The 25,671-nt window shown below is 37.5% G+C and overlaps 4 protein-coding genes and 1 pseudogene across 8 annotated transcripts; 4 read left to right on the top strand and 1 right to left on the bottom strand.

Annotated features, from left to right (window-relative positions):
• The first annotated feature begins 4,392 nt into the window (after window positions 1-4,392).
• Window positions 4,393-7,668, top strand: LOC103430634 (lipid phosphate phosphatase 2-like). 4 transcript variants are annotated; one of them, XM_029091365.2, is made up of 10 exons: window positions 4,393-4,653; window positions 4,808-4,879; window positions 5,184-5,408; window positions 5,522-5,609; window positions 5,717-5,826; window positions 5,958-6,048; window positions 6,164-6,352; window positions 6,436-6,495; window positions 6,612-6,852; window positions 7,435-7,668. In XM_029091365.2, the coding sequence occupies exons 2-9, from the start codon at window positions 4,829-4,831 to the stop codon at window positions 6,824-6,826; spliced, it is 1,029 nt and encodes a 342-aa protein (XP_028947198.1). In that variant the 5' UTR covers window positions 4,393-4,653; window positions 4,808-4,828; the 3' UTR covers window positions 6,827-6,852; window positions 7,435-7,668. The 4 variants fall into 4 exon arrangements, with proteins under 4 accessions (XP_028947198.1, XP_028947200.1, XP_008367002.2 ...); XM_029091367.2 differs by having other exon boundaries at window positions 7,432-7,668; XM_070810641.1 differs by having other exon boundaries at window positions 4,638-4,711.
• A 520-nt stretch (window positions 7,669-8,188) lies between these two features.
• On the top strand, window positions 8,189-11,020 carry LOC103430636 (lipid phosphate phosphatase 2-like). 2 transcript variants are annotated; one of them, XM_070810642.1, is made up of 9 exons: window positions 8,189-8,327; window positions 8,435-8,663; window positions 9,026-9,251; window positions 9,385-9,472; window positions 9,583-9,692; window positions 9,825-9,918; window positions 10,102-10,290; window positions 10,389-10,448; window positions 10,674-11,020. In XM_070810642.1, the coding sequence occupies exons 3-9, from the start codon at window positions 9,036-9,038 to the stop codon at window positions 10,898-10,900; spliced, it is 984 nt and encodes a 327-aa protein (XP_070666743.1). In that variant the 5' UTR covers window positions 8,189-8,327; window positions 8,435-8,663; window positions 9,026-9,035; the 3' UTR covers window positions 10,901-11,020. The 2 variants fall into 2 exon arrangements, with proteins under 2 accessions (XP_070666743.1, XP_028947201.1); XM_029091368.2 differs by lacking the exon at window positions 8,189-8,327 and having other exon boundaries at window positions 8,328-8,663.
• Window positions 11,021-12,546: 1,526 nt separating this feature from the next.
• Window positions 12,547-13,005, top strand: LOC114820592 (uncharacterized). The gene has a single exon (XM_029091574.1). It carries the CDS (start codon window positions 12,547-12,549, stop codon window positions 13,003-13,005), a length of 459 nt encoding a protein of 152 aa, XP_028947407.1.
• A 4,674-nt stretch (window positions 13,006-17,679) lies between these two features.
• Window positions 17,680-19,948, bottom strand: LOC139190437 (uncharacterized; annotated as a pseudogene).
• Window positions 19,949-22,663: 2,715 nt separating this feature from the next.
• On the top strand, window positions 22,664-25,348 carry LOC103451619 (uncharacterized). The gene is made up of 7 exons (XM_029091749.2): window positions 22,664-22,794; window positions 22,898-22,973; window positions 23,090-23,151; window positions 23,274-23,416; window positions 23,745-23,943; window positions 24,075-24,246; window positions 24,959-25,348. Exons 1-6 carry the CDS (start codon window positions 22,792-22,794, stop codon window positions 24,240-24,242), a joined length of 651 nt encoding a protein of 216 aa, XP_028947582.1. The 5' UTR covers window positions 22,664-22,791; the 3' UTR covers window positions 24,243-24,246; window positions 24,959-25,348.
• The last annotated feature ends 323 nt before the right edge of the window (window positions 25,349-25,671 follow it).

Here is a 25,671-nt window from a genome sequence, read left to right as displayed (position 1 = left end):
ATCATCTAGAACAATTTATAGCATGAAATGTGACATATTAGTGTGGATAATGTGGCGCATCGCACCGCTCTCCAGCCTACCCATATAAATATAATAACACTACCCATCTTAATTTATTATTATTTTTTTATAAGATAATGGAAGCAATTTTCTTAATCTAAAATGAAGATAGCAAGATTGGAACTCTTATGATCGTGGGTGTTAGAAAAATAAATATAATGCACAAACTTGAACTGGAAAGCTTCACAAATGACTTTTGCGGACTTGTTCCAAACCAAAATATAATAACAGTTAAACTAACAAACGTCTTAAATCTGAAAGTATCTTGATGTCGTAATCTAAAAACGGATTGATAATATATAAATAGTGCGATTTCTTATAAGTTTCTTTTCATTTTTTTAAGGTTTCATACCTTTATAAGATGAGACAATTTTTCACACCCCCGTAAAATTGATTCATTATTAACTTTTAAAATTAGATGTTTATATTCTAACATGGTATTTGATAAAGAACACGGATTAGAAATTTAACCAAACCTACCATACAACCATATTGAATAAGCTAATAGTAGTAATGGGGATAATTATTGCTCACCATTTTTTTTTAACAAATGATATTATCTACACTAACAGGTGGGGGAGTGGGCTAAAACACCACAATTTGTAGCAATAATGTGGTTCAAATTAGCCTGGGTGAGAATCGAACCTAAGACTTCTTACTACAAGTGAAAAGGAATACCACTAGATCATATTACTAAGTGACATTGCTTACCACTCATAAGCGATGATGATGTTCACACTTTATTTATTACCTTTATATGAGTTTGAATTTCAAGATCTGTGTAGTGGAGATGAATACCACTAGATCATAGTACTAAGTGACAGTGCTCACCACTCTTAAGCGATGATGATGTTCACACTTTATTTTTCACCTCTAGATGAGTTTGAATTTCGAGATATGTATATTTTGAGGGTGTCGAGCAAAAATGCCTCCAACAACAGTTAGGTAGGGGGCCACAACTTTTTGTTTACAAATTAGAAGGTTACATTATTGATGTAGGGGAAGGTAAAGTTGGAGGCGGATAATATTTCAAACGGCACAAGACATACACTAGATTTTAGCATGAAACCACCTACTCATGGGGCTTTTGTATTTTTCCCATTTTGTTTATGCTTAATTTCCAAGGGATAAGGTAGACTAATAATTTAGGTGTTAGACGCAAAAATAAAGGTGGCAAAATTTGGGTCCTTTTGGCGTTTAGGCAAACCTCTCATGGGGGAATATTGTTTACCTAAATATTGCGTATCATTGCTCTGAGCTTGGACTTCTTTTTAATAAGAAGATGATTTTCGTTGATTGATTGTTACTTTTTATTGTGAACAATGCGACACGCGATCTAGATAAAAAGTAAGTTGTATTTAAAACGTAACAAGTAAAGTAATTCATCACGTCGAGACTTTTTGGATGAATTGTTTTCACCTGGTTTCGTATGAATAAAAGATTGTCATTTGCAATTGAGATGTAATAAGTAATTTGGCATGAATAAAAAGTAAGTCATAACCAAGACGTGTTAAGTAATTTATTATATGAAGGCTACTTAGATGAGATGTGGTAGAACAAATCATATGTGAGTGCATGAAACTAGGACATTAAGTCTTGTACTTATTATTGCTTATAGTTGTGCTCAAGGAACAAAATGCCGATAATATCGGCGATATATCGCCGATATTATCGGTTTTTCGCCGAACCGATATTTTAATAGGTATCCAAATGGTTTTCGTCAAAATATCGCGATATTATCGATATTATCGCAATATTTTGGAACTGTGCAAGTCGGAGACGAACGCCGGAGCTTCTATAGCTCCGGCCGACTGTAAAACAGCCCCTATACTCTGATCTAGGTATGAAAATGAAGCCCAAGGGAAGAGGAAGAGATCTATACCATTTTCAAGGCATGCCATGGTCAGAGCTCGATGGAGTTTCGCCTTGGAACCCACGGTCCACACCGGAAACTGGGTTTTGGTTTTCTCCAAACTTTTGCACCGGTTTCCATGGTGCTACCATCCTTGTCTGCACTAGCAGAGGGAGAAGAAGAACGAGGGAGATGAGAGAGTGCTGGTGTGTGTGCGTGTGAGTTCGGGGAAGAACCGAAGAAGGAATGAGAGTTGCAGAGAGAGGGAGAGCATGGGAAAGTGGAGAGAAAGAGGACTGAGAGAGAAGAGAGATGAGAGCCTCGGGGACAAAAATAAGGGGGTGGACCCCTGGGATCGCTAATTAAGATCCAAAAACAATAATTTTTTTAAAAAAATAAAAAATAAAAACCTAGAAAGTAAAATTATAAACTAAAGGGAGGGGTTTTACATTAAGGCCTTATTCGAAGATGTGACCCTTCTAAACTAGAAATATACCAACTGATGGATTACTTTATGAAAAATTGGTAGAAAAAGACATAAAGATAAAGTCATCTAACTTGTAAGGCAACTTTCTTGACATAGTATTTTACGTCAATATATAATTTTGAACCTCATAGGAACTCTATGTGGTACTAAGTCACTCATGTATCTTACCATGCAATTTATAAAGTGTAAAATATTGTACTAATTCATTATATATAAATGATTATGGTGTGTTTAGACTTCTTTCATTAATTACTACATATTTTCTACACTCACAATGTTTGTCAGCTCGCTATATAATCAACTTGATAATGTTAAATCCATGATGCAATGCATTTCCTTCCAATTTTTTTGTGATAAACTAATAGATAATTGACTAAATAAACATCCTGCAAAGTTTCAATAAAAATTTCCAAGTTTTTCTTACAATTTCCGTGGTTTCCATGTAATTTTTATCGATATCGATATTATCCCGATATTTCCATCGATATTTCTGTGTTTTCGGACTACCGATATTTCCGATATTACCGATATTTAATACCTTGGTTGTGCTAGCGTTGGCCGCATGTGCGGTAGTGAAATCCCTTTTGGGATATTTTGGAGGGAAAGGGATCCTCCTTGGATCCATTCCTCATAATCCACCAAATCAGGGAATCTGTATCGTAAAAATTTAATTTAACAGCTACAAACATGGATCAACTTTAAAAGTTATAATAACTTTAACCATTAGATCAAATTTCAACAGCATGAATTTCCTGATTTGCTAGATTATAAGGAAAGGATCCGAAAAGTATCCCTTTTCATTTTGGAGTGCATGCTCAAGTGCTCAACAGCCTCGTCAGCATTCACCACAGATGAGACTAAGACTATAGAGGCAAGCATTCTGTGATTCTGTGTCTTCAGTTTGTCGTCAACGTTTACACATGGAAAGTGCCACCTCGATTTCCAGGTTGGATTTTGGAAGTTGGAAACTTGGAACCCTTCCTCCTGCTTTTTCTTTTCTTTTCTTTCCTAAACACTCACTAGCAATTTCACTTTCCTTTCCACACAGGTTTATATTGACTGTGGAGGTTTATTGACGTCATAGTATGGCCAGTCATGACGTCATTCTATTTCCATGTCATATCTCTAGTTCCTAATTGCATTAGTGTCTTCTCTTCTTGTACGTGGAAAATAACTATGACGGAAACAAAATTTTTATGACGTTCTAGACTAATACATTTCAACTAATTTAAACACCTTGTGCGATGAACTCAAGTACTGTATTTAAGTTATTAGTCTAGGACGTCACTGTAACGGCCCAAATTTGGATCCCTCTTCCCACCGGAAACCGACTGGCTATAATCCAAATTTCTCTCTGCTTCATACTAAATTAGAATATTGTTTGGTTTAATAAAATAAAATCATAATTGCAGAATGGACTTTTTTCTTTGCTAACGTTTGCATCATGGACTTTATTTAATAAAAAAAAATTGGGCTGCAGTGTGCAGTTGTTCGCAGGCCCATACTATCTGGTCCTGCACTTATAGCCCATAGCCCATGCAAAACATCCGAAAGCCTTATTCGGCCCAAACAGTTTGATTTGTCTCCCAGCTTAAACCCTAAACCCTAATGGAGAGACTAGTTGTAGGTGCCTAATATTTGCTGGAATAACATGATTGGTTAGTGGAGAGTGGATTGTAGTGGCGAAACCGTCTGATAATTCCCATTTAAAAAATTAAATTAATTAAAGGTTCGGCAAATGTTGAAGTCAAGAAACTCATTACTCAACGTAAAGTCCGAACCACAAGCTCAACAAAACAAAAACAAACAAAAAAAAAGGAAGAAAAATTAAAATAAAATTGAAGAAAAATTAAAACGGCAAGTCGCTTTTACTTACAGTTGTGAGGTGAATGGACCAATAGCCCCGCCAACTGACGGTAACCGTCCTACCAACTACCTCCATTCCGCCAGTTACCCATCCATCAAAAAAGCCCATGTTACAAGCACAGCTGTCACCCACGATGCTCCCTACCGCATGGAAGCAGTCACCAAAAACGACGCCGTAGCACCCAAAAACTACAAAATGGGCGCCCACACGGCCGGATCATTTATACGCCGGTAAAAGTCCACACAAAGGTCTTTCTTTTCTTTCCAAAGTTCATAGTAACTCTTAGTTTCCCCAAAAAAAAAGTCTATACAGTTTGCAGCAAGCCGAAAATTTCCGCGAAAGTTCTCACATTTTTCTGGAAAAAATTTGAAGTCTTCTTGTATTAAGGTAATAGACGCGGACCAAGTTGCTGACACATCTTTTTCTTTTTTTTGCTTTCCTGTTTGTGAGTTTCTATACCCTCCTCTGTTCTGTTGTGTTTGTTCACTTGGGGTTTGTTTTCTGCGTCTGAAAGTTCGAAAATTGACAACTTTCCCTGTAGATTTTCTGGGTTCTGTTGGTTATGGCGTGGAGGAATCTGGGATCTCTTTTTAACTTCCGGGGTATCCTTCAGGTTGGTAGATTAATTTTGCTTTTCTTGCTTTTTGAATTTGTTATTGCTTTATTAAGTGTTATTTATTATCATACATGATTGAGATTAAACTGTTACCAAGTTTTTATCTTTTGGAAGATTAATTTGTGTTAGCTTCAAACTGTGACGCATAAAGCAGTAAGCTTTTGGATTCTTTTTGTTCGTTTGTTGAAGATTTGGAGACATCTTTTACTTCAAAGCTCAAACCAAATCAAGCCAAATCGAATTTTATCTCTTTCCTAATGTGTTTCTGTTGGGAAGTGATTTAGTGTATTTGTGCGAGCAGGGAAGAACCCCGGAGATCGAACTGGGAAGAAGGTACACGATTAAATCCCATGGAGCTGCACTTGCAAAGAACCACATGTACGATTGGCTTATACTGCTGCTCCTTGCAGTGACAGAGCTCATTTTGTACATCATTTATCCGTTCTACCGTTTCGTGGGGAAGGATATGATGGAAGACCTTAGATATCCCATGAAAGCGAACACGGTGCCTGTGTGGGCTGTCCCTGTACGTTTTTCGCTGCTTCTTTTAGTCTAATTCCATTTTGATCAATGTGCATTTGGTTGTTGGATTGTATGGATTTGATGTAAGCAGTACTAAAGTTAACGGGATGTCTTCAGATGTACTCGGTTTTGTTGCCTGTTGTGATTTTCCTCTTTTTCTATATGCGTCGGAAAGATGTCCATGATCTGCACCATAGCATTCTAGGTAATGCATTTCTTTTCCTGTTTGCTTAGTTTTTATCAAACTCGGAACCTTTTGTTTGTTTATTGTTCTGTGCATTAATTTGGTTATATATCTATCTGCAAGAGCAGGCCTCTTGTTCGCCGTGCTGATTACTGGTGTTATCACGGATGCAATAAAAAATGCTGTTGGCCGGCCTCGACCAGACTTCTTTTGGCGTTGCTTTCCCGATGGAAAAGATGTATGTTTTAATTGGCTCCATATCCTTATCTATCTTTTAATGTCCTGGTGGAAAATTTGTTGTAATGTGATATGGAATCTGCTCCGTATCGAGTAAAATTTGATGCTTAAATATCTCTTCGCTTTGTGTAGGTTTATGATCAGCTTGGGGGTGTAGTGTGCCATGGTAAGGACAGTGACATAAAGGAAGGACATAAGAGTTTTCCAAGTGGTCACTCTTCATGTAAGAAATGCTTCCTGCTGTTACGCTGTTTAAGTCTACTAGATCCGTTGAGTTTTCAAATTTCATCATGCATGTCCAATCCATACAACTGATACATCTTGGCATTGCTCTGCAGGGTCCTTTGCAGGTTTAGGATTTCTCTCGTTGTACTTGTGCGGGAAGATTAAAGCATTTGATCGCAAAGGGCACGTTGCAAAGCTATGTATTGTCTTGCTTCCTCTGCTTGCTGCGTCTCTCGTTGCCATTTCAAGAGTAGATGACTATTGGCACCATTGGCAAGATGTGTTTGCTGGAGGTCTCTTAGGTCTGATCTTCACGATCTCTTTTCTTTAGTTAACGCTCTAATGTAAGGATGTGAGAGCTTTATACGCGGTTCATATTCTGCAGGACTTGTTGTGGCTTCATTTTGTTACCGGCAATTCTTCCCTTCCCCTTATCATGATCAAGGTCACATCTTCTATCTGTTCCTCATTTTTCCTGTATACTTCCACAAAATACCGTCGCCACAGTTTGTTAGTTGTTTCTGTTTCTCAGTTTCCTTACTATTTCTTTGACGTATTCAGGATGGGGTCCTTATGCGTATTTCTCCGCTTTGGAGGAGACGCGTATCCTTTCACATCTGGGTGTTAATCCTACGAACAATGCACCGAGTGTGCAGGTGACGGGGGCTCGGAATGTGGACGAACAACACATACAGAATAGCGATGCATTTACAGCATTCTCTGGAAACCGATACACAAGCATTAGGCTGCATGAAATGGAATCAGGCGGAAGGTAGTAATGTACATGCCGCGCTTCGTCTAGGTACTCCGCATATTGCCTGTGCTCGTGTAGATACCGGTTTAAGACACCTTGCGTAGACAGGTTAATTAGTTTTTAGTACCATATACAGATAGTCTAGTTTGCTAATGATGAATTTATGAAAGTTTAGTTGGCCTAACATTGCTTCCGTTGATCAAACTCTTAATTTTTTTTTCTGATCCAGTTGTTACTAAAAATAAAGATTTATTTTCCATCACGTAAGTAAAAATATGAAAAATAGAGTATAATACGGTATCTACGGAAGACGTGACAGAACGGAGGGCAATTGTGTTCTAGGATTCATATAGCTGACCCTACTTTGTGGGAAAAAACTCTGTTGTTGTTATTAAAGGATAATACGATATCTGGGAAGTAATCCGTAGATTCTACGAAATCGTGTACCTGACAGATTGAGGTAGATTTACTGGGATTTGGATCCTCTCCTGAGCAGAGGGTCTGAATCCTACTGACCAAGCAACACGGACTGTTGGATCAAAATTTAAAAGCTACAATTATTATAACTTTTAAAGGGTTTCATGTTTGTAACCGTTGAATTTTGATCTAACCGTGTTGTTTGGTCAGCAGGATTCGAACAGTCTGCTCAGGAGAGGATACAAATCGGATTTACTGGGACAGGTTTACCTCAAGGTCCAAGGATGAATCTGTGTACTGGGACAGGTATATCCTGTGGGACCTTGACTCCATGCTGGTCGGCACGCGCTGATTGGATTAAATTATTGTAAACATTTGAGTTGCTTTCTGAGCCGTTGAACCACTGGCCAATAACGTCTCCAATTTTGAATAATTAATCTTGCTTAACTAGGTTGTCTTCTAATATAATTAACTTAATCTTGATTATCTTAAACTCCTCCACAAATGGTGTGTTGCCACCTACTCTCTTTCCTTCAACGGTTAATTTTTTTGAAAAGATATAAAAGTAGAAAAACGCATGCACGTTGAACAAGAAAAGAATACAGAGAATCACAGTTTTGTGGTTATAATTTGTACTACACACGGAAATTGGAATGGAACAACAATTAAGCCCCGAAAACAGCATCTCTTAAAAAAAGACGTTTCCTTTTGGAATTTTGTATCCAATATGCCTGCAACTAACCTCCGAGCGCCGTGAGATTTGAACGCATGATATTAAGTTAATACTAAGCATTTTTAATTATTTGAGCTGTAAATTTTATAAAATTTAAAAAGACTTTGAGTTGAAAATTGATGTTTTAAATTGCTCGAGTTACAAAAGCTTCGCCAAGTTCAAGCCTGGATGGTTTCTTCTGCACTGCAAGTTATGGAGCTGAATTGACGCCTAAGCATATTGTTAATCATTTCGTTCGGATAAATCATACAACTAAATCACAATTAATTGTGATTATTTTTGATCAAATTATGCTCTAAGTTTTGGGTCGCTGTGCCCACCGAACACTGCAAGCAATCAGCACTCAGCAACGCGCCGCGATTTCACACTTTTTGTAAATATCTAAAAATAGGATAATTAATTTAATCCAAAATCCCCCAACTCAAATTCAAATTCCAAATTCCAAAATTTTAATTATTCTTCTTCTTCTTTGTTCGTCAGATCCACCTACTTCTGTGCAGAGAAGGATTCGGTGATCCACTCTCCCCGTAACAAAATTGGAAACTCCGTTGTTTTTCTTTCACTTGACGCGCTTTTCCGTTTCAAGTTTTCTGCATCCCGTTCTTCTTCCCCAAAAATTACTCCCCCTGCTGCTCCCTCCACCGCCGTAAAATCCCCACCCTCACCATTACGCGCTCGGAGACTCGCTTCCGTCGTACGGAAATTGCATGTATGTACCTCTCTATCTTTCTCTGTTAGTTTTTGTAACTTTTTTTTTTGCACATTGTAACGTTCTTGTTTCAAATTGTTCATTTAATTTTTAATGTTTACTGAGTCTGTGTAGCTTATTGTGGTTTGTTTCTTCAAGTTTTCTGTTTGGTTGCCTAGAAAATGAAGGAAAATTAAAGAAACTAGATTTCCATGTAGTCGCTTTTGTTTCCCCGAAGAAAGATAAAGTGGAAATACTCGATCGATATCATTCAAGCGGAAATGTTGAATTTAATCTTATTGTTTCAACTTTTTCTTTCCCTTAATTTGAATTGTCAGTGAGATTAAGATATGAATGTTTTTCTTTTTGTTTTTCATTTCCAGTTAGTGAAAAATGCCAGAAGTTCAATTGGGTTGCCACACTGTAAGGTCCCATGGAGTTAAGGTGGTAAGGATTCATATGCATGATTGGCTGATTCTGTTGGTTCTCGCCGGGATTGATCTCGGTTTGAACTTGATAGAACCGTTTCACCGCTTTGTTGGGGAGGACATGATGACAGACCTGAAGTACCCCTTGAAAGACAATACAGTTCCCTTCTGGGCTGTTCCGGTACGTTTTTGTTTTGCGAAAACAATGTCATGCTGGTAAAATTTTGATAATTTAACTTTTGCATCGGTCTCGTCTCGCTTTTGTGATGACACCGTAAGGAAAAGAAGAATCTTATGTTATACTTCTGGCACAGATAATTGCGGTATTGTTGCCGCTTGCTGTCATTCTTGTGTACTACTTCATCCGAAAGGATGTCTATGATCTGCACCATGCCATTTTGGGTAGCTATCCTCTCTTTCTTTTTCCTTTTTGTGACTTTTGCATTGGTGAATGTTGTTTGCATGTTGTTGTACTTTGTTAACCCTTACATTTTATATCCATGCTCATTCAGGCCTTCTATTCTCTGTCTTCATAACCGCTGTTTTAACTGATGCGATCAAAGATGGTGTTGGTCGACCTCGTCCAGACTTCTTTTGGCGTTGTTTCCCTGATGGAAAAGGGGTGGGCCTTCTAGTGCATAAAATTATTTATACCTTTTTGATTTTTCGTGAAATGAACTTTTCATTGTTTAGTTCTTGATCCTCCTCACTTGTACACATATATGACATACGATTGATCCATGTCCACGTCCAGGGATTTGATCCGACCACAAAGGATGTCATATGTACTGGAATCAAGAGTGTCATTAAGGAAGGACATAAAAGCTTCCCAAGCGGGCATACTTCATGTAAGCATTTTGATACCTCGGGAAACCCTACATGAGAGAGGATTAAAGATTAGGGATGTTCTGGGATGTGTTTAATGTCTCTTAAGGGCTTCATGCTGCCTGTATATTTTCTTTAGTGCATATGTATGTTTGACTTTGTACCGTACGTGTAGCTTAAAGGACAGTGCGGTTGTCAACATGCAGGGTCCTTTGCAGGTCTTGGTTTCCTTGCATGGTACTTATCGGGAAAAGTTAGGGTGTTTGATCGTAGGGGACATGTTGCAAAGCTCTGTATTGTCATTTTACCACTACTTACTGCAGCGCTGGTGGCAGTTTCTCGAGTTGATGACTATTGGCATCATTGGCAAGATGTTTTTGCTGGCGGGCTTATAGGTACCTTGTCTGCCTCTAGCATCATTGGCATGATTTTTTGAGAAAAAAGTTGTTCGTCGAGTTTCCATTTTTCTAATATGTATATTTATTTTGTTCAGGAATCACCATTGCTTCATTTTGTTACCTGCAATTCTTTCCACCTCCATACGACACAGATGGTAATTTTACCCACCGTATAGCTTTGCTGTTCTTTTTTATAACTATCGTCTTCGTAGAGGTTTACTAATTCCGTTGAGTCCATGAGCATTTTTTCTTGCATTGAAAAACTAAGCTTTCTACGGTTCATTAAACCGTGTAAGTAGCTTATTTGAACTTGTGTGCATTTTAGTAGTCTGGAATCATTGTTGACAAGATTCTTTCTGTTTATGTTGTTGGATGGGTAGGTTGGGGACCTCACGCATACTTCCAGATGCTGGCGGAGTCTCAAAATCGTGAGGAGTCCTCGACTAACAACGCCAACAATCTTAGTGTGCAGCCAACAGAGCTTACGAGTGTATACGTCGAACCTCAGAACGGTGATGAATTGTCAAGAGGCAATAGCGGAGACAGAAACGCCATGCTAAATGGAAGGGAAAACGGGAGAAGACACCAGAGTGTCGGGTGTTTGTAGATAAGAATAGAGTTAATGAGCAGATGTTCATATCATAGGATCCATCTTGCCATGTGAATTTCGTAGACGGATATCGGAATTTATAAACCAGATGAAATATGAACCTTCCTTTTTGCTTAAGTTTGTTTAATTGATTTGTTTAATTGAGATTGATATAACTCTTTCTCTGGTCCTTGAAATTTAAAATTGAAAGAAGTGTTCGTCAATTATTTTGACCATTTCGTAAAAATATCTATTAGATAAAAATGAAATAGACAAAAATAACTTCAACTTTTGTGAAATTATTTTGGTCATTGTTTATTAAATTTAGTTTTTTTATTTTTTATTTTTATTTAACAGAGAATTTTTTATAAAATGATCAAAATAATTGATAATGAGCCTAAAATAAAAGATAATTGTGATGTGACATGTTGGATGTGGTTTGTTTGAAATATATGGGTGATTCAAGAAGCAAAGCCCAGGTATTGTCATCGTCGACACTCCCCGCCCACCAGACGCTATTCACATTCACATTCACACTTCACATCACAAACTGTGCTTTGCTCTCCTTCTAGCTTCTACCGCTGGACCCGTGCCAAACACGCAGGTGTGCGTGTCCTGAAGCATGGTGTGGGCCATTCCTGATTTTTTTTTTTTAAGAAAACTAATAAAAATGATTTAAAATTTTTGAGTTTTAACTATGAATACAAAATAAAAGATAAAGTGAATAGTACCAGAATTGACTTTTTAGTATAAAAATATGATTTTTCGTTAAAGTAAACAATATCTGAAGTTTTTCGTTAAAGTTTTTTTTTTTCGTCGATGGGCCCCAATCTTCTAATGGGAGACCGGATTAAGGAATAATCTTTCACACTTTAGTGTTGTTTGGAAGTACTTTTCAAATGATTGAAAGTATTTTTAGAAAATATATTTTTGGATTACAAAAGTACTTGAAGTGTTTTTTTACAAGAAGCACTAGTTATATGCTTTATGCAAGAAACACCAGTTATGTGCTTCTTACAAATGACACTTTTAATATTTTTTTTAAGATTTACTTGTATTTTTTTAAAAATTAATTTCAAAAACACTTTTACTAAAAGCATGTTTATCTAATTTAAAAGTACTTCTAAATAAGCTAGTTAATTTCCAATAATCGCCTTTCCTTGGTATGTACGGAAGAGTCCTATTCAAGTCATGGTCTGGAGCATTATTTGAGATTAGACCATGGATTGGATTATCGTGGATTGGACTTTTTAATCCAGTCCAAGGTGCCAAGCATGAGAATACTACCATTTAATATAAATGATACCACGCATTGGATTTATTACTCAATTTAGTAACTAGAAGCATACTTAATCAAACCTAATTAATTATTAATTCAATTGCATCAAAGATTAGCGTTTGCCTGGTCGCGGTCACACTGTCACAGACAGACAATATTGACCAATCACACGCTGTGCACTAAGACCAAGCTCTCATGTTTTGACTTGGCACCCAATTCTTCTCCTCCTCTCCTCTCCATATAAACCCCTCTTTGCTTCCTCTCTCTAACACAACTCTCTCAAACCTCAAAACCCAAAAACATCAGCTCTCAACTTGTTCGTCTGTTCCAGTTGCTAGCTACGACGATTTGAAGTAAACACCACTGCGAGCTATTCGATCCTACTATGGAGATTGTTCCGACTACGTACTACGACAGCTTGAAGAGGTACTGGAGGAGGAGAAGCTACCAGAGGCTGCATGGCGAGACCAGAAAGAAGATGAGGGTTGCGAGGCTCGGCGGAGGAGCTAAAGGGAGCACTAGTCCTAAACGGAGTTGGAAGCTCAAGACCAAGCTGGGGATGCTGAAGTATGTTTCCCCTATAAAGCTTTTGGCTAAGTTGCATAATGGTTACGTTGACATGACGATTCGGATGGCGGGCAAGGCCGGCGGCGTCGGGAGGATTGCCGCGAAGAAGATCGCAAAACCCCAAGATCAGGTTTCAATGGCTACTTGTGGCAACGAGTTAGTTGACAGCAGACTGGTTTTGGAGATTTACAAGAGATTGGCTGCTTCCCGCCAATTGGCTGAGCATGGATTGATAGTTGAAAGCCAAAGCAACTTCTTCAACTTGATGGATATGTAGTTAGTTTCGCTTTCAGTGTCACAGATTTGATTAATTCTATCTGTTAATTCTTAAAAAGTTTGAACATCTACAGAAATTGTAAAATGTTTATACTCGTGGAAGCCTTTACAGAAACTCAATACATTGGTTGAATTTTTCGTACATTTGTGCCTATGATTTTTATGTTTTTGGAATTTGGATTAGAAATAAAACTTAATTATGCTTCGCGAGTCAAACCACCGCTATGAAATTATAACTCAATCCTATTTGGTAGAAAATGTTGTACTCGAAATCTTCTTAACACATAAACATGTAGGGGTTATGGTCAGAATCTGTACGCATGCTAATTTCAGGTACCAACTGTTGTTCTATGTGCCAAATCTTCTTTTTTGCTTATAAAATTATTTGACTAGAGAATATTGTTGATGCCGTTTTTCCATCGGAATGTGGTGTGAATTTGTTGATGTTAATTTTGTACCCTTTTGTTTTGTTTGTTTTTGTAATGGCCAGCTCATTCATTCCTGGAGAAACCGTAAGACCTAGCCTACCACTTTGACTTGGCACACAAGTCTTCTCCTCCTCAATTAAAACCCCCTCTGACTTCCTCTCTTCACACACCTCTCTCGAGCCATTTCTAGTCACACAAATTAAGAAACTGAGTGCAGACCCTAGTACTAATAGAAATTAATCAATTAAAATGGAGATTGTTTCGACCACTTAATACGACAACTTGAAGAGGTACTGGAGGAGGAGAAGGTACCAGAGGCTGAATGGTGAGACCAGAAAGAAGATGAGGGTAGTGAGGCTCGGTGGCGGATCTAAAGGGAGCAACATTCCTAGGCGGAGTTGGAAGCTCGAGACCAAGCTGAGGTTGCTGAAGTTTGTTTCCCCCATAAAGCTTTTTGGCTAAGTTGCATAACAGTTACGTTCAGTGGCGAATCCAGGAAATAATATTAGGGGGTCAGTAAGAATAGTGAGCGTAGCATGCAAATTTTTTTATACCAGAAATAGTATGGATATCATCATTTCATCGAGTCTTGGTGCATACTACATACCTGTTAATGTATGCAAGGGGCAGCACTCAAGATATTCATGGACATTCATCGGGTTTTGGTAGGCCTGAAGTCGGTTGGAGGGCATGTATGAAGTCAACTCTAATCTTCAAAAGGGCAGCACTCAAGGTATCCATGGACATTCATCGAAGTTTGAAAGGTCAGCACCTAAGGTACCTATGGAAGTTCATCCAAATTCGGAGGTCAGCTGACCTCCTTACCCCTTAATGGATCCGCCAGTGGTTACGTTGACATGATGATTCGGATGGCGGGAAAGGCCGCGGTGTGGGAAGGATTGCCGCGAAGAAGATTGCTAAACCTCATGACCAGATTACAATGGCTTCTTGTGGTGACAAATTAGTTGACAGCACATTGGTTATGGAGATTTACAAGAGGCTGTTGTGCTAGGATAACACCAAACCTTATGGAACCAACTATTGATAACCCACATGAAATATATCAAATGAAATGCAAGAACAAAATATTAAAGACACCAAGATTTTAACGAGATTCCTCAATAGTCAGTTTAACTGGAGTACGTTCTCGGAATAGTAGGAACTTACCCAATAATCCACTATCAATCAAATGAGAGTTTACAAAGTGTTGGCAAGCTCACAACTCAAAGGCCTAATATACCAAATAGCTCTCACACACCAAAGAAACAAATAGAAAGAAATATAATGAATAAGTTCATCTCTATACAAAGCTCAAAGCTATTACAACAACAACTACTTTGGTGGATGATTACTAACCAAATAGATGAGCTCTCTTTCAATGAGAGATGAGGCAGTCTTCTTCGTTTCTGCTGCTCTCTCAAAGATGGGCTACTAAAACAAATGGTGTTCTCTTCCTTCTCTCACATTCGGTTGCACACCTTCATCAATCAGAAAACACCCAAAAACAAAACCAATAATAAGACTACTTGCTAACCTTTACCTTTTTTCTACAAACATCATTATGACCCTTTTTATCTTTTCAACAAACATAATGATGTTTTCTACCTTTTTTTGTTTATTTTATTTAGCCGAAAGTTGTTTTGTCATTTGACCATAATTCAACAGAGGCTGGCTGCTTCTCGCCAAGTAGCTGCCTGCTGATTCGAATTCATATATAAATTTAGTTTCATTTCATTTACTTCACTTTTCTTCCAGTTTATCAGAAGTCTGGAAGTTGGGCTGTTTGAGACAGTGATGTTGTAACAACAAAAGAGTTTGGAATTGTATAAATTTGTGATTTTTTTGATAATGGGGAGGGAGTCGGCAACAAATTTTACATTTTTGTTCTCAGGATGGCGTATGCATTCTCTAGAGATGGAGCCATGCCAATTTCACCACTTCGGCATAAAGTTTACAAACCAAAGTCCTCATAAACGCTGTTTGGCTTTCAGCTTCACTTGGCGTGGTTATTGCACTTAAAAGGTTTTTATTTATTTTTAAATACGGAATAACATGAATAATTTTAATATCGTTTTGGATGGAAATAACAGTAATCACATGATCACTTGCAGCAAGATTTTTTCTCTGCTTTCTTCGGCAACTGCTAACCATGTTTGTTTCGATATCTTTGCAGTCTCTCGGAAGCCTTGTGGCATACAATGCCATGGTTTCTATAGCAACCGTCGGACTGTACATTGTTTATGCCCTACCCATCTTCTTTAGGGTGACCTTGGCACGCAATGTTGTGCTAGGATAGCACCAAACCCGTTGGAACCAACTTAAGCTAACCCACAGGAAATTTACCAAATGAAAATGCAAGAACAAAATATTAAAGACACCAAAATTTTAACGAGGTTCCTCAACAGTCAGTGTAACTGGAGTACGTCCTCGGAGCAGTAGGAGCTCACCCAAGAATCCACTGTCAACCAAATGGGAGTTTACAAAATGTTGGCAATCTCACAACCCAAATAACCCAATACACCCAATAGCTCTCACACACTACATAAACAAATAGAGAAAGAAATATAATGAATAATTTATTCTCTATACATATAGCTCAAAGCTATTACAACAACAATTACTTTGGTGAATGATTACTAACCAAATGAAGCAGCAGCTTCTTTTTTTTCTTTTTGGGCTCTCTGCAACTCTCTTGCTCTCGGCAGCACAATCTTCTCTCTTCTGCTCTCATCTAAAAATGAGCTCTCCTTTTCTTCTCTTCTACCGAAACAAAACAATGAATTATGGTTTTTAAAAAACCACAAAAGAAGAAAACATCATCATGATGCCTCATTCTCATCATTTTGTCTTTCACTATTATATTCACCGAAAGTTTTTTCTTTATAATTTTTTATACCCAAAAGTTGGCCACTTGACCACATACTCCAACACGCAAATCCTTTGTCTCAGGACCTTTCAACTTGGGACACTACGGGGTGCTTTTGTTGGTTGAATTTCAGTTATTTGGGTAGCAACCATCTCCGTCCTCTTCTCAATCCTCGTGGCCTATCCAGTTACCAACGAGACACTCAACTATACTCCCGTAACCTGTTGGCGGTTTGTTGGTCATCACAGTTTTAGCTTGGATCCTCAGCGCTCAACACTGGTTTAAAGGTCCTATAACAAACATTGAAGCATGAACTTGTGTATATTCAATGATTTTCATCCCGGTCCAAAACGATGGTTTGTCTAAAGGAAATCCCGGTCCTGCTGCATGTGGAGGAGTTTTCAGGAATTGCCATGGTCGTTTTCTTGGAGGTTTCTGTCAACGGATTGGTCATTGCAACTCTTTTTTTGCAGAGTTATCAACAATTATTATTGGTATTGAGTTTGCTTATCAGCGGGGTTGACATTGTCTTTGGTTGGAAAGTGATAGTTCTAGTGTTATTTCTACTCTTCAATCGTCTGATTTTGATCATCCTTGGCCTCTTCATACGCAATGGTCTATTTGTTTGGATCGCATTCGGAAAATGACTTTCTACGCATCTCACATATATCACGAATGAAATCTTGTTGCGGACAATTTTGCTAACATGGGCTTGTCTTCTCCATCTTTAACATGGCACAATTCTCCACTGATGGCGGTTCGTGCTGCTTTGTTTTCTGACTATGTTGGCTTGCCTGGTTACCGCTTCTCAAATTAATGTGCATGTTGGGCAATCAGGTTTGTCTCACTTTTTTTTTTCTCCTATCTTTATGGTGTTGTTTGACTTGTTTTGCAAGTTTAGACCTTCATGTTTGGTTCTAGAGGGGTTAGGTTTCATGTCCCCCCCTTTTTTCTTTGTATCATTCTCGTTTTTTGTTTCTAGAAGGGTAAAGTTTATGTCCCCCCTTCTTTCTAGTGTATTCCTTTTTTAGGGGTAAGGTTTATGTCCCCCTTGACTAGGTGTAACTTGTTTTTTCGTTATCAATAAAATTACTCTCGTACCGTCGAGGTTTTCCAAAAAAAAAAAAAAAAAAAAAAAAGATTTTCATTTCTTGCAATCATATATAGACTAGCATTATTTTTTTAAGAACATCTACCCATGCAATTTACTATTTTGTTTTGTTTTTTTTTGTTTTTTTACAAAAACTGATTGGCTTAATTTGTACAAATTACTCATTGTATGGTAAAATTCCAGATTATAGAAATGAAGTCTCATTTGGCTACAAATATTTGATTTGATACAAACTATAACCAACATAAAATATGGAATACAGACAGGAAGTCTTGTTTAAAAGGAAACTAATACTACCATCTTGAAGGGAAATATAATGCATGCTTGAATGAAACCCTGTATTTGGAACTGATAAACTACGGTGAATTCGGGCTATATTGAAGTTTCCGTTAGCAATTCACAGTAACCATTGGCATCACCTGCATTTGGTGCACTGTCAAACCAGTTGAACTCCTCTGGATCTTCTTCAAGCAGCTTCAACAGATCATCATACTCCAACATGGGTTGGTTATTGTTTGAACTAGCTGGAGAAGCCTCTCTTGCTACTGGCTTCCACCATTGAAGTCTGCTGGAAATGTTTCTGCATTGGCCGCATTGGCTGCATTGCCTGAAGCTATGTGTTCCGGCCCAACCTCAAGTACCTCAGTTGTTCCGCTGACTTCCGCTGAAAAGTGGTTCTGATTTTGGAAATTGATAGGGGTAGTCGGGGTTGGAGTGTAATAATGTGCTTGGTTCATGCCAACTTCAGTTGTTCCCGTGATTTCTGCGAAAAAAGTGGTTCTGATTATGGGAATTGATGGAAGTGGTCGGCGCTGGAGTATAAAGCTCCGCTTGATTCATGCCTACTTCAGTTGTTCCGGTGACTTCTGCTATTGTTCTGATTTTGGGCATGGAACGGAGCAGTCGATGCTGGACAATAACTCTGCGCTTGATTCATGCTGGTAGACGCATTTGGGAGCTGAAAAGTATTTGCTGATATGTAGGGAGAAGCAAACTCTGGAGTCATGTAGTTCGTACTCGGTAAGGTTGTTTTGCTTACTTTAAACCTTGTCTCTTCTAATCCAAGCGGGTGGTTTCTCTTCTCGATTTCATTCATGCCTGCACCTAATGTGAAGCTGTTTGTTTCTATTATCTGGTCCAAATTCTGAAACTTTCCATGAGTTCTCAAATAAAAGTCAAAGAGGCTTTCGCTTTGATGATTTGTGTTGTGAGACATGACTTTGTGTTCTGAATACGGATTCTGGCTTCTGTAGTCACTGACTCTGGTGAAAGAATTCGGAGTCGTTAATTGCGCTGGATTGCCTTGAACTCCAAAAGTTGAACTCCCTTGTTCGTATGGGCGGCATATTAGAGAAGTTTTCCTTGCTGGTGGAAATTCATTTCTGCTATTCCAACTGTATGGTCTACTTAATGAAGGTAAGCTCGTTGTGCCAGCCTCCTGAATTTCTTGTACTTGTTTCCTGTATTTCTAGAAGGAAAAAGAACCTGACATAAATCCTTCTGAAAACAATTACAAATGTGAAAAGAAGTTCTTAAGATATGAGTTGAAGAGAAACCTGTAGATGGCTTGCAACCTGGCGCAGCGTTATATTAGGCACATTCATCCATTTCAGAATCGATTTAGGACGAGCATCTGTGTCCAAAAGAAAACAAGAAACAAAAATAATTTAGCACTTCTTAAAGGTGTAGATAAAAAAAAAAGAAAACTAGATTGTTTTATGAGAAGGGAACAATTACTTTGATCTCCTAATGCACTTAGGGCTGCTGTAAACTTGAGATGAAGTTCCGGAGTCCAAATGGTGCGGCACCTTCTATCTTCGGAGCTGCCATTGCAATCCTTATTTTCCATTCCTTCCTCTTCCTTGTTTTTACTTCCAGAAACAGTTTGCTCGCGTTTAGTTTAACTTTCTTTGCTTTTTCTTGCTCTTCCTTATCATCGACTGGTCTCTTTATACCAAATGCTCCTTTTGTATGGTTCTCTGTGGCTATCTGCTGTTCAGCGCGAGAGCACTGTAGTTCTCTCTGACGATTTCCCTCACCTCTCCTAACTTTACCTGATTTGCATCTCAATGAGCGAGTGTCTTGCGCAAATCGTGTACAGCGGTAGGCCTACACACACCACGAACCTCATGGATTCTAATACCTCCAGTGGGAGGTCTAAGCACATTACCGGCCTCATCAATCTTCTTTGCATAATTTGGTTTATGTGTGTCCTTCCTTGGGTTTCTTACCTTCCGATAAACGTGTTGCCACACGTTTTTCAGATCATCTAAGGAGATTGGTTTCTAAAGAAAAAAGCATGCTTCTTCAGCTAGGGCCTTCTTGGCTACATTAATATTCACTTCTGAGGACATGACTGCGTTGAAATATGAGTTATGCAACAATTAGTACACAACCAGAAGGAATTTCCATAAGCCAATCGATCCAAATAGGAAAAGTTCTAGATACATTGAAGCTTACATATGACAAGAATCTTGATCTTATGCAGCACCCGTAGAAGCGAAAATCTGTGTTTATCTGGCATACTGATGTTAGCCATTACTAGATCATAATGATCCTTTTGTTCCCGAATCATCGACAATGCAACAGAAGCCAGAGCGGTTGTGGTAACTAGAGGAGCAACGAGAGAGAGAGAGTTATTAACCAGGTTGTGAAAAATAAAGATAATTCTTTTTTAAACGAAAATTTGCTCATTTGTGACCCAAATGTCATGAGTTCGAATTGTGTAAACAACCTCTTTGCAAAATAAGGTAAGGCTAGACATTCCTCCGACTTTAACAGAGTCTGAAGTCTTGTTGGCTTGAGATTGCCCTTTTATGTGCAGACAAATTATATATATCAAAGAAAATTATACAAACACATAGAAACAAGAAACGTAACAAAAATGACACATGCAAATAAACAGAAAAGATAACAGACATTTTATCTTAATACATATCTTATGTCAAGAAAGATTTAGCTCAATATAAAGACCAAAAAAAAAATTGTACAGCATAACAGACAAAATCAAGATAAATCTTATACCGTTTTCTTTGCCTAACTACTTAATCATTTAATGGCTCATTGTTCATCATATAACCTTGTTATTCTTGAATCTTGGTTTTGTTTTCATGGATTGCCTCGACCTTTAGATCCACACAAACAAGTTCAAATTTTCCATCTAAAATCAGTTAATTCGTTATATGTGTACACATAAAATATAGGTGGAGTTTTGTATCCATATAAGTCATATCTCATAGATCAGCATGACACCATATATTAGTGTGTGCAATTTCTGGAATGATATACCTTTGAATGAGTATGTTTTTTAACGTTGCCGCTGTGGACATGAGGGACAATGTATCATGATCTACCACCAAGATTTGGAGGTCATGTGCAAAGCTAGGGAGACCATTAGTCTTTTTAGGGCTCATGTGTTCCATGGATATCAAAACAATTAGAACAAGATTAAGTGCAACAGAGAAAGTATGAGATTTAGAAGCTTGAATCAGAAAAGAAAAATATTTTAGAATTCAGATTAGGGGGATTTATGTCATGGAAAAAAGGATTAGATATAGATTAAGAAGCTTTAAGCCTTTAACCTAGAGAGAGCGAGAGAGAGAGAGAGAGAGAGAGAGAGAGAGAGAGAGAGAGAGAGAGAGAGAGAGAGAGAAGATGAGAGTTACCAGTAGCATGCACTCTGAGGTGCTTAAGCAAAATTGAAATTGTTTGTTAGGGGAGCTCACATTTACCTATAAAACTGAAGAAATGGTCGTGAAACTGTGAAATTGTAAGTGAAATGGTTACACTCTGGTCAACGGAGTGTTGACCAACGTGACATGGTTAAAACTTGAAAGTAAAATAATAAGAAGATGAAGGAGAAAATTTTCATTATTTTCTTATTTTTCATGCCTTTTAAGTTTTGACATCATTCTTTTATTCTTTTTTGAAAATAGAAAACATTACAATGAAGATTCATGTCGTCGCTTCACATCTTTTGGATATTTGAGAGTCATATCACAGCACCGGCTAACCGTATAGTGTCATATTGGTCAAACCCAATCCCGACTTTTTTTAAAAAGATAGAGTTCCTCTAATGGTGAGTACATGAGTTAGTTATTTGGGTTTTAATGAGGTTTTTTTTAACTTAATTTCTTGCAATATTTAGAATTGACTAGTTTTATTTGAAAAAAATAAAAATAATTATATCTTTGCATACCATGTTTTTACCATTCCTATGTAGCGGGAAAAAAAAAATTAAAAATCATGCTGCGACTGAAGCTGATTATTCATGAGTGCCAAATAATGTTACTAAATCTGGAAATTAAACATCAATTAGAGTCAGCTTACTCAACACTTCAAAAATAAAAATAAAAACAAAAAAAATAAAATAAAAACAAAGAAACCTTTGAGCAATTAGTTTAGCCATGACTGGTAGGAATAACTCGTTTCATTAAAATTTAAACTAAGCTTGCGCATTTGGCGCGGACGGGACTAGCCTCGAGCCTCTTGGTAGGCGCTCCCGCGCTCCAACGATTTTTCAAATTTGTTAAACGTTCATATATTTTGATTACACAAGATGATTTGCTACTTGTCCGTTGTCCGTTGGGGAGTAAAAATGTAAAAACTTCCAAATATTACTAATTCAACATAACCTCCTGTTTTACAAAAGAAACTTCTCATTATATGCCATATTAAAAATGCAAAGGGTGAATGACCTAAAATTATTCGAACTTTAGGATTAGTTTCAAACTGTTCCTTGAACTTTGATCTCAACAAATTCATACGAAACACGCGAAAACCCGATACTTAGATACATTATTAGTCAACGAGTCATCTAATTTCCTAGACTTGTTTGAAATCAACAATTTGGGTAGTCTTAAGTAGTTTACCAAAATAAAAATTTATGATTATCTTTTTAAGAAATTCTTTAAAGAAATGATTAAGGGAGGTGTCGCTGTGATTTTTCAAATCCTGTCATTACTCTAAAATCCTTAAGTTTTCACTACTTAGTATTACGATTTAATGATATTTTTTCTTTACTTTTAAATGAAATATTCTTGACTTGAATATCATGAACGGCAGATATGATACAAATTTATTTTCTTCCGCTTCGCGTATATATTTTGGTGTATATCTTGACCATTGACTCATTTTAAGATATGTTGGGTAATTGGATTGATGGATAAAGCCCAGCCCAAATGAAGCCCATGTTAGGAATTAGGCTTGGACCAAACCCAACAACAAATTACTAACCCGATCTGTGTTAGATATTTTTTGTTCTTTCCCTTTTTCTGTTGCAATCTGTGTTTGATTTTTAGGCTTCTTCTTTCGGCGGGACGCTTAAAATTCTCTCGAATTAAATTGAATCGAAATTTCGCAGAGTCTGATTTCGGGTCGGCAATGGTGAGAGGCTCACTCCATACTCATTAGGGTTTTAATTTGTTCAATTTTCACTTTTTATATTCAGCAGCGGAAGCATATCTGACTGCAATTTCTGATTTTCCAGGAGGATTTTTCCGAAGAGCTCGAGCCCTTATTCGATTACAGACGCGTTCAGCCCGTCAATCTAATTTTCCTCGACGGTGAGCTCTTTCCTGCTAATTTCAGTCGATTCAGTTGATAGGAAACTTCAATTATTCAACTTTTTTCATAAAAAAAACTTGATTTGATTTTTGTTTTTGTTTATATGTTTGTATAGACGATGAATTAGATGCTCCGTCAGCTTCTCCTCCGAAAAGGAGGGAAATTTCGGATTCCGCGGTACCGAATTTGTTATTGAAGTTCATATGTGCTCTGTGTGTGTTAAATTCCATTTGATAAGAGGAATTGTTGTAAATTGCAGTCTCTGTTGACATTGATATTTTGGATAATATTGTGGTTAGGTTGAGAAGGTTGATGAACCTGTGAAGGTAGTGAGTGTTATTAGTTGTGAAGATAAGGAAGAGGAGGACTGGTTACCTCCTCCACCCAAGGTTTCTGCCGGCACGAAGCGGAAGGGTGAGGATTCTACCATAAAGGAACTGAGGTATTTGAATTTTGGGTTTTTATTGTAATTATTATATCTATCAAGACATATATCTTTCCCTCGAGAAGAAATTTGTGACAGATTAGTGGCTAGTGCATGCGCTTTCCCGTTCATTAGATTCCAGTTGGTAACTGGAATTTTACGCTTTTATCGTGTTATGAAGGAAGTATAGTTTAATGAGGGCGGTTATCTTAGAACATTAAGGCTTTATTTGGGTCTCATAAATAGTGATGGCTTGGTATGCTTGTTGATATTGGTTTACCCTTTATCGTTTTGGTTTTTCAGTTGCAATTCAAATTTTCCAATTAAATGTGGTCTATGTATGTAGGAAAAAGAAGAAAGAGCTGGCATCGTATGCACAATCTGCTGAAAATGTGCTGAGATCGGTAGAGGAGTCTGTGATAAAAGAACTTAGTATCTTATCTGAGGCTGTTGAAGAACAACCTCCAAAGCCCCGCCCTGAAAGAAACAAAATAGTTGTATCTATTCAAGACAAAGATGGAGTTAAGCAGTTTCGTATTTATGCGGTATGTTGTGCCAGAAGTATTAACTTTCAATGTTTGTCTAGTACTCTTTGGCCTAATCTCTGATGTATATACAGGCTATGTGATATTAAACATTGTAATATTTTTAATTATGTTTCCTTCTACTTCAACAGGACGACAAGTTTGAGCGCCTCTTCAAAATGTATGCAGATAATGTTAAGCTTGACCTTCAGAGTCTGGTGTTTTGTTTTGATGGTGACAAAATAGGTCCAGCTGCTACGCCTGATGCCCTTGGGATGGAGGAAAATGACATTATTGAAGTGCACGTTACCTCAAGATGACATGGTATCAATCATGATTTCGCAATCCGTTTCTTCACTCGTATCCCTTTTTACATTCTGGCTTTAGCGTATATCCTTACACTCATGATATTAGCGTTTTAGGTATAGAAGTATAAATACATCAAATTTACTGGAAACAAAAAAATTAGGAGCAGAAGCCTTGCCCCTGGGTACGACCTTTTTAGAAGCCTTGCCCCTTGGCTATGCTTAAATTTGAAAGGGTGGACATGGTTTGGGGTGGTTAAGAGCAAGAACCTGTTTTACTTACTTCAGAACTGGGGGAATGATATAAATATGTTGCCACATTAAATTCTTTAGACGTGCAATTTAAGTAGCTACTATACTAGTTTGAAGATTCTCACTATGTAGAATGGAAAGACGAAGTATTGATCTCCATTAGTGTTAGACCTGTTTTTTGTTGTAAAAATTGACAACATTTGAGCAGTTAGGTGGGTCTGCTAAGGGCTGCTGTAGTCCCTGACGAATTCATTCAGAAAGGGGACTACCCTGGATATATAGGAAGTAGAAACTGAGTGCTGTTTGTGGCAAAAGAAGCAGTTGACAGAATCTAGCTGATTTGCGTGCGTTGTTTGGGGAAGGAAAACCTTAATCTAGATTCACCCTCATTTTACTTTCTTAGTTACTGCTGCTGTCGATTGATCTTTGTTTTAGATGTTTATTTGTTAACTTATGGATGTTTATTTGTTAACTTGCAGTGTTTTGAATATTGCTTCTTTGAGTTCAGTTTTTTCTTCGACAGATGCACTAAAACCGTCACCTTGATGAATCTTTGATGGGGACTAGAAGGGGCGTAGGTGGTCGTCTTTTGGTGCATGTTTATAGTTTGTGCAGTACCTGCATTTTAATTGTATAGTATGCCATTATATTTTGAAATTATGTTAGAAGCAAGCTTCAAAGTACAGAACTTGGACTTGGGGAAAGAAAACACCCTTCACGTATCTTATGTGAGCTTCGACAGTGGACCTGATTGAGAGTATTCCCTAACTTTTTGTGATATGATAAGAAAAACTTACCTATGTTAGCGATGTGACTGTCGTAGTGTTTTAAACCAATAATGCAACATCGGGCATTTCTGCCTTGTGGAAGTTCTTCACAGTGCAAAGTCAAGTGTATTGATAATTAAATTTTTGGACATTGTTTGATTCCGTACATGCTAGTCGTTTATACTAACATGTAAATTATAATTTAACCTGTAATCAAATTACATGTTTAACCCGTAAACAAATTACATGTTCAAATTCTCATTTATCTATAAGGAAAAATAATTGAGAGAAGTGTTGTTCTTGCATTACGGTGTAGTTTTGAATCCTGCTAGCTTCCTAATTTAACATTTGATTTAATAAATTTATTGTTTTGATAAAAAAAAAATGAAGTATCTCCCTAAAATTGGTGGGTGGATTAAAAACCG

This window comes from Malus domestica, chromosome 13 (assembly GCF_042453785.1).
Source record: "Malus domestica chromosome 13, GDT2T_hap1".
In the NCBI taxonomy this organism is placed as follows: domain Eukaryota; kingdom Viridiplantae; phylum Streptophyta; class Magnoliopsida; order Rosales; family Rosaceae; genus Malus; species Malus domestica.
This window is presented reverse-complemented; position numbering and strand designations above follow the sequence as displayed.